The sequence below is a fragment of the Hylobates moloch genome, unplaced genomic scaffold, assembly GCF_009828535.3.
Source record: "Hylobates moloch isolate HMO894 unplaced genomic scaffold, HMol_V3 SCAFFOLD_7, whole genome shotgun sequence".
NCBI lineage: Eukaryota > Metazoa > Chordata > Mammalia > Primates > Hylobatidae > Hylobates > Hylobates moloch.
The window spans coordinates 134,767,403-134,774,816 of record NW_026652282.1 but is presented as its reverse complement, the minus strand read 5'-3'; the positions used below and the strand labels follow the sequence as shown (position 1 = coordinate 134,774,816).

General features: G+C 55.1%; 1 protein-coding gene across 2 annotated transcripts; it reads right to left on the bottom strand.

The window, feature by feature from the left end:
- Window positions 1-1,948: 1,948 nt before the first annotated feature.
- On the bottom strand, window positions 1,949-6,523 carry MAGEA1 (MAGE family member A1). 2 transcript variants are annotated; one of them, XM_032756484.2, is made up of 3 exons: window positions 6,432-6,523; window positions 3,559-3,631; window positions 1,949-3,483 (listed from the first exon to the last, which is right to left on the bottom strand). In XM_032756484.2, the coding sequence occupies exon 3, from the start codon at window positions 3,416-3,418 to the stop codon at window positions 2,492-2,494; it is 927 nt and encodes a 308-aa protein (XP_032612375.1). In that variant the 5' UTR covers window positions 3,419-3,483; window positions 3,559-3,631; window positions 6,432-6,523; the 3' UTR covers window positions 1,949-2,491. The 2 variants fall into 2 exon arrangements, with proteins under 2 accessions (XP_032612375.1, XP_058297684.1); XM_058441701.1 differs by lacking the exon at window positions 6,432-6,523 and adding an exon at window positions 4,535-4,630.
- Between the last annotated feature and the right edge of the window lie 891 nt (window positions 6,524-7,414).

The following is a 7,414-nucleotide window of genomic DNA, read 5'->3' as shown; positions in this document are numbered from 1 at the left end:
TTTCCAAAGCTTCCCCTCATCTAAAACTCATGAGGGAGGCTTTGGTTTTAAAGCATTCATCTGTGTATGTGCTCAGAGGTAAACTCCAAATAAGACACCCTGTTAAAGTCCAATTTCAAGTATCAAGGTGGTTCCAAAACCTTCCAATTTCAGGGTGACATCCCAAGAACGCTTAGATAATATGGCGAATCAGACTCTACTCAGCACATTCATAAGGCACTTGGAGAGTGTACTGAAGATAAGCAGAGTGGTAAGCAGGTGTGTAAATATCACCATCCCATGGGAATTCAAAAGGGGTGTTGATATCACATGGCTTCCTGGGTGAGAGGTGGGACATCCAGAGGACTTCTACAAGGAAAAGGAATGTGCCCTGTCATGAGGTGAGCAGGTGATTCTGGGCTGTTCTGTGGGGACCAGTGACAAGCTGGTCAGCAAGCCAGGTTCCAGAGTGAGACAGGACACATGGAAGTGGCCAGGGGAAACTCACTGCAATTCGGGAAAGTGCTGGGACTGGACAGAAATGCCCACACCTTGGCAGAGTCAGCTATCAAGGAACCCAGCGCACACCAGCCTCAAATGGTGTTTGATTCTGTCACCTTCCCCAGGCCTGTTTTTAGTACGTTGGCCTCGGGGTCCTTCTTTTTTGTCACCAGAGACATACGGCACAGTGTTGAGAAGAGAAAGGAAGTCTTACTCAGGAGGTGGGCCACGGGCTGGGAAGAGTGGGAACAACATGGGCTCTATAGGAATTCAGACCCGGGATCCGGTTCCAGCCCTGTCCCTTACTAGGCACGTGATCCTGGGAAATACCCAAGCCTTGCGTGCCTCTGGTTCTACATCTGTGTAGTAGGTGTGATTAGACCCTTCCGCCAGGACTGGTGGAGTGTGTGCCATGCAAGTGAAGCACCTGGCTCAGGGCCTGGAGTAAATTACAAGTTTAATGGCTAGCAGGTGGCTGTTATTGCTAATATTATTTGGGCCCAGACCCTACCACTCTGGGATTTTGTTGTTGTTGTTTTCCAGGACTTATCAGAGAATATACAACTTAATAGGATGTGGAATAATTAACCAAAAAGGGAAGTTTCATCCATAAAATTCAGTAAGTATTTCCTCTTAGAGAATGTACTTCAAAATTTGGGTGTGCGAGTTTCCCTAGCCGGATGCAGCTCAAAGATCGTAGAATTTGAGTCAAAAACCAACTCCTTTCCTCTCTCCCACATAGACCTTTCCATCCAAACCACTATTTTCATTCATTTTGTCACCACACGAAATCTTGCTTACAACTGGCCAAATTGCACGTGAGATAACCTCATTAGGATGCCTTTTTAATAGAGTCAGCCCTGGTCCTCCCAGCCAGGCAGAAAAGTGCCTGGCCAGTGGCTTCTGGGTCTCCCTTCCGGGGAGATTCACGCTTCTCTCTCAGGAAACGTTTTCGGATGATGGGTGTCCATCACCCAGCTCTTGCGCTGTGTTCAGAAGCACTGGGACAAAAGCGCAGGACACTTTCCAATCCTGCTCAGGTGGAGACTCCTCTCTGTTCATCCACCGTCCGAAAGAAACTCCTCAGAGCAGCTTTCCATTCCAGGCTTTTCTCTCACCGTCTGAGAATCGGGCCCTGGATCCACCCAGGATCATTACAATCAGCTCCCTCAGAAGGAACTGCAGTTTCTCAAAGCCCAAAATGCCCCAGCTCAGGGCACTGACACTCCACCACTCTCACCTGGAGCCCCACAGCCTCAGCCCTCTCTCACTTTTCCTCTACATCTTTAGAGAACATCTCGCCACCTCAATTACGTGACTGCAGCTCCTAGACTCTACGACCCTATGGGTGGGCGTGAGTCTGGCTTACCTTAGCATCTCCACTACTAACCCAGGGCCTTCCAAAAAGCAGATGCTCAGTGCATGGAGAAGAAATGAGCCAGTGAACAGGAAGAATTCTTTATTCAGATTTAATTTCTCTTACATTCTCAAAGAAGCCAAGGAAATCCAGGTATGCATATATCTTTAAAAATTTTACAGAACAGACTGAGGTATAAGGCAAGAATTGGCTATCTCTTAATTTCTTTAGCTCTTTATCTCACCTATTTTACTGCTCATTTTTCACGTTTCTAAGTAAATACTTATTCCACTGCTGTTATTATCCCAATTCACAAAATAGAATGGATTTCCCAATCTGAATAAAACACAAGATTCTTACTCCTAAACTATATACACAGAACTATGTGTGACTGCTGTCATTCATAAACTTGGATGCTGAAGTTCATTCAACCATCCTTTAAAAAAACATTTGAACAATTCCAAAAGAGAACAAAGATAAATCTCCAAGTCACCCAATAGAACAGAAGCCTACTACTGAGAACGCTGACCGCTCTCTTCAAACAGAGTGAAGAATGGGCCTCATGTCACACGAGGCAGGGGAAGCTGCTGGACGCGGCCCTGGAAGGTGCACTGGCCCAGCCCCCCTCCCACTGGCCTTGGCTGCAACTCATGCTCAGACTCCCTCTTCCTCCTTTCTCAAAGCTACTTCACCCAGGGATGGGAAGAAAAAGCGAACTCTTGCACTGACCTTGATCACATACTTAAGGACTTTCACATAGCTGGTTTCAGCGCGGGCCCTTGGACCCCACAGGAACTCGTAGCGTGCGGGATCACTGTCCGGCACCTGCCGGTACTCCAGGTACTTTTCCTGCACCAAATCTTGGGTGAGCAGCTTCCTGGGCTCCCCATAGGCACTGTGCTCCCTCCCATCATACACATCCATCACACTCAGCTCCTCCCAGATTTTCTCCTCAGGAGCACGGCCGCCCTCCATTGCGATCATGACCAGGACGATTATCAGGAAGCCTGTCTTGGGCATGATCTGATCATCACCCAGCAGGCCATCGTAGGAGAGCCCCAGGCAGGTGACAAGGACATAGGAGTGGCCGGTGGGGTCTGCTTCCTTCACATCAATGCCAAAGACCAGCTGCAAGGACTCGGAGGCTTTGCCGAAGATCACAGGAAAGCAGCTCTTGTAATTTTTGATGACTCTCTCCAGCATTTCTGCCTTTGTGACCGGCTCCCTGGCTCGATATTTGAGGAGCAGAAAACGAACCAAATCAGCCACCTTCTTAGTGAGTACTGCTCGGAACAAGGACTCCAGGATACGCGAGGTGCTTGGCCTCTTCTCTTCATGGCTGCTAGAACCCTCATTGGGTTGCCTCTGGCGAGTGAAGTTGATGGTAGTGGGAAAGGCGGAGGCTCCCTGAGGACTCTGGGGAGGATCTGTTGACCCAGCAGTAGGCACCTCCTCCACGGTGCCCAGGACCGGAGGAGAGGAGGAGGCGGCAGCCTGCACACACACCAGGCCCAGGGCCTCTTGTTGGGCCTCAAGGGCTTCTTCAGGCTTGCAGTGCAGACTCCTCTGCTCAAGAGACATGATGAGTCTTGTCAGGGCAGCAGGCAGGAGTGTGGGCAGGAGCTGAGCAATGAAGACCCACAGACCTGGGGAGAGAGGGAGTGTGTGAGAGGCCTCAGCTGAGAACTGAACCTTGGAGACTCCAACAAAGGCTTACTTACAGATCTTCTCCTTGGTGCTCCTCTGTGGCCTCCAGGGAATCCTGTCCTCTGGGTTGGCCTGTCCCCTGAAAACCTGAAGGAGGAAGTGAGAGGGCACTCAGGGTACAGCCGGCCAGCAGAAGTCGATTCTACAGGACTGACAACAGGGAAGTGAGGCCAGACTCTGGACTCCCATGTGTCCTGTGGCAGGTGGGGCCCTTGGTGTGCATTCAGGGCAAACATTCACTGCTGGCATACCCTGTGCATCCTCTGCTCTGTGACCTGAGGACAGTGTCTCAGACCAAGGCCTCACTGCCTGGTTCCTGGAGCTCCTGGAAGAGGAATCCACGGGCCCTCAGGGTGCAGACTGCGAGCACAGCCCTGGCTTCTCAGTGTTACCAGGAGGGTGGGCTGGACTCTGCGACATCCCCGCTCTCATGCGGTGGGCGACCCCCTCTGTTCTCATGCAGGGCCCTTACAGTTTTCCCGGCAGGGCCTGGATCCCACCCTTTTGCTGGTCTGAGAAATGCAAATCAAGAGCTCACATCCATGATAAGGAATGGAAGGACAGGAGGGGACAAACATCTGGCCACACGTGCCTAGGTCCTCGGGGAAGGGCAGCAAGAGATATCAAAATTCATTGGAATTAATGTGTCCTGGGTGAGGTGCCTGCTTGGTCCTCACCTTGACTCCTGGCAGGGCCTGGGACGCTCCCTCTACTGACCTGAGTGCAGCCTTCTCAGACCAAGGCCTCCCCCTCCCTGACATCAATGATCCCAGGATAAGGGAAGGACCTCGGCAGACGGCCCAGCCCATGCTCTCTGGGGTGACAGCAGGGGCAGGGCTGATTTCTGTGCGGTCTCCCTCAGTGTTCTGGCCCTGGGGTACCCTCAATCCTCCCTCATGTTCCTCACCCGAACGCATGGCAGATCCTGGTTTAGACTAGATGGGGGTCCCTATGTTGACCTGAGTCACCCTCTGAGAATGAGGTTCTCACCTCCCTGAGATCTGGAAACAGGAGTGAGAAGAAGCCACATCCTGGGTGAAGTGTCCAGGGCTGATCCCTTTGGTTCTGGGGTGAGGATTCCAATAGCCTTGTCTGTCTCACTCATCTTTATTCCTGCCAGAGCCTGTGCTTCCTCAACCCCCAATTCCCTGACATTAGTAGACATCCCCCCCTTTACCCCAAGACCCCATCTCCCTGAGGGCTCCCCAACTTCCTGCCTGTGGTACAAGTGAGACTGGAACATACCGCCATCCCTGATCTGGTCCCCCTAGAGCTACGAAAAGGGGACAGCCAGACTCTGTGCAGTCCCTTCTTTCTGAGCCGAGAATATCCCCAGTCCTCATGAAGGGGACACATTTTGGGCTGTATGGATCCTGGAACTCCTCCCTCTGTTGACCTGAGGCCCCACTTCTCAGACCACAGTTCTGTTCTGTCACCTCAAAGATGCAGGAAATATGGGCCATATGTGGCCACCGTGCCCTGGGCCTCTCAGGGCCGAGGTCCACACTGATCTGGATTCCAAGGTCCCCTGAGTCCTCCCTCCTCTTCCTCCTCGTAATCCTTGCAGGCCTGGGTCCCACCCCTATGCTAATCTGAGACCCCATCATTCCGATTCTTGAGGCCAAAAGTGGCAGCCTCAGTCTCAGACAGGAGTACGGTGTCCTGGGGTGCTGGGTCCCCTGAGGCCTCCCTCATCTCGCAGTAGGGCCCTCCCTCTGCTCCCTCTGCTCCCCTGAGGCCCTGTTCAAGCCCCTTCCCTCCATCAGCCCCGGATGGGGACGTCAAGATCCGAGTGCCTGTCCGCCGTTCCCGGGGCTTCCATGGGTTGACTGCAGGGATTCTGACAAGATGAGGTTGGGGGTAGGGGGTGGGTATGGGAATGTGAGTGGGCTGGCGGTGGAGATGAGGAGACAGATGTGGGTGGGGAACCCTCAGTTCCCTCCCAGGGTCCTGACCTTAATGCCGGGCGGATGCCTGGACCTTGATGCCTGGGCCCTGCCCTTTCCTGGCCAACCCTGCCCCAGTCACATAAGCTGTGACTACAGATTGCCCTGTGGGTTAAGTGGCAGTGGGGCGGGGGGTGGCCCAGCTGAGATGTCTGCCCTGGCCGGGTGGTCCAGGGCTGGCAGCAGGGGTGGTACTGGATCATTTTGGGGCCATCTACCTGGGGTGGGTGCCTCCTCAGTCCTCCCTCAGCATCTCACCTTGCCTCCTCCCAGAGCCTAAAACCACTCCCCTCAGTGGATCTCAAGCCGCCCCTCAGAACCATTAAATGAACCTGGCTTCTCTCAGATCTGTGAGGTTCAAGTCAGTGGTTTCACATCGGGCCATCCAGGGCTTCCCTGGGTTGAGAGCAGGGGCAAACCGGAATCTGCCAGAATGGGGGAGGGGACGGGAGTGGGGCGCATGAGAGAGATGAGGGTGGGGTTGGGGGGAGTGAGGGTGGGGTGGCAGAAGGGTTGGGGCTGGTGCTGGGGCTGGTGGGTGGTGGTCAGGTGACGGAGTGGGAGTAGGGATGGGGGTGGAGGTGTAGCTGAGGAGATGGGGGTTGGGTGGGGAATGGGAATGTGAATGGCGGGGAGTGGGGATTAGAGTGCAGTCTTGGGGGCCCATAGCCCTCCCTCTGGGTCCTGATCTTGATGCCTGGCAGAGCCTGTGCCCTGCCCTCTCCTAACCAGTCCTACCCTGGTCACGGCAACCTCTGACTCCAGAGCTTGGGGAGAAGAACCTGGTGTCTCTCAAGGCTTATGGAGCAGGGGTCTGGGGGCAGCCCAGGCTGAGACGTCTTCCCGCGGGTGGTCCAGGGCTGGCAGCAAGGGCGGCGCTGGAATATTTGGGGCTCTCTATCTGGGGTGGCGGGATCCTCAGTCCTCCCTCAGCCTCTCACCTTGCCTCCTCACAGAGCCTCGGCCCGGTTCCTTCGGCCGAACTCACGCCGCCCCTCAAAATGGAAACCTCGCTTCTCTCTGCCCCGCAATGCGCAAGTCAGTGGCGTCACATCCGGGCACCCGGATGTTCCCTGGCGGGAACCGGATCCCGCCTGGGTGGGGGTGGAAGTGGGCGTGGGGGTGGGGGTGGGGGTGGGGGTGAGGATGGAATGGCGGGGCGGATGGGCATCAGGGTTGAGGGATGGGGTGAGGGATGTGGGATGGGTGTTGGAATGACAATGAAGTGGGGGTTGGGTCACGGGAGTGGGGTCGGGTCACGGGAGTGGGGTCGGGTCACGGGAGTGGGGGCTTGGGGACCCTCAGCCCTCCTGGAGAATCCTGAGCATGACGTCTGGCAGAGCCTGGACGCTGCCCTCTCCTAAGCAGCCCTTCCTTGATCACACGAGCTCTGACTTCAGAGTCCCCAGTGGCTTAAGCAGCAAGGGGGCTGGGGGTGGCCCGGCCTGAGAAGTCCACCACCAGATGGTCCAGGACTGGCATGAGGGGCAGCTCTGGATTATTTGGGGCCCTCTCTCTGGGGTAAGTGGGTCCTCAGTCCTCCCTCAGCGTGTCACCTTGCCTCCTTACAGAGCCTGGGCCCGCTTCCCTCCACCGATCTCAAGCCGCCCCTCAGACCGAAAACCTCGCTTCTCTCTAACCACTAATGCTCAAGTCAGTGGCGTCACATCTGGGCACCTGGGCTTCCCTGGGTTGAGAGCACGGGTGGAACCGGATTCTGCCTGGATTGGGGTGGGGGTGAGTGTGAAGATGTTTGGATGGGTGGCGTAAAGGGAGGGATTGGGGGTGGTAGGGGGAGGGATGCTAGTGGTGCCCCGGGGCTTAAGTCGTCGTGTTGGTGGTGGTGGGGTTGGGCGTGGGGTTGGGGGACCCTCAGTCACCCTTCAGGGTCCTGACTCTCATGCTTGGCAGAATCTGGACACCC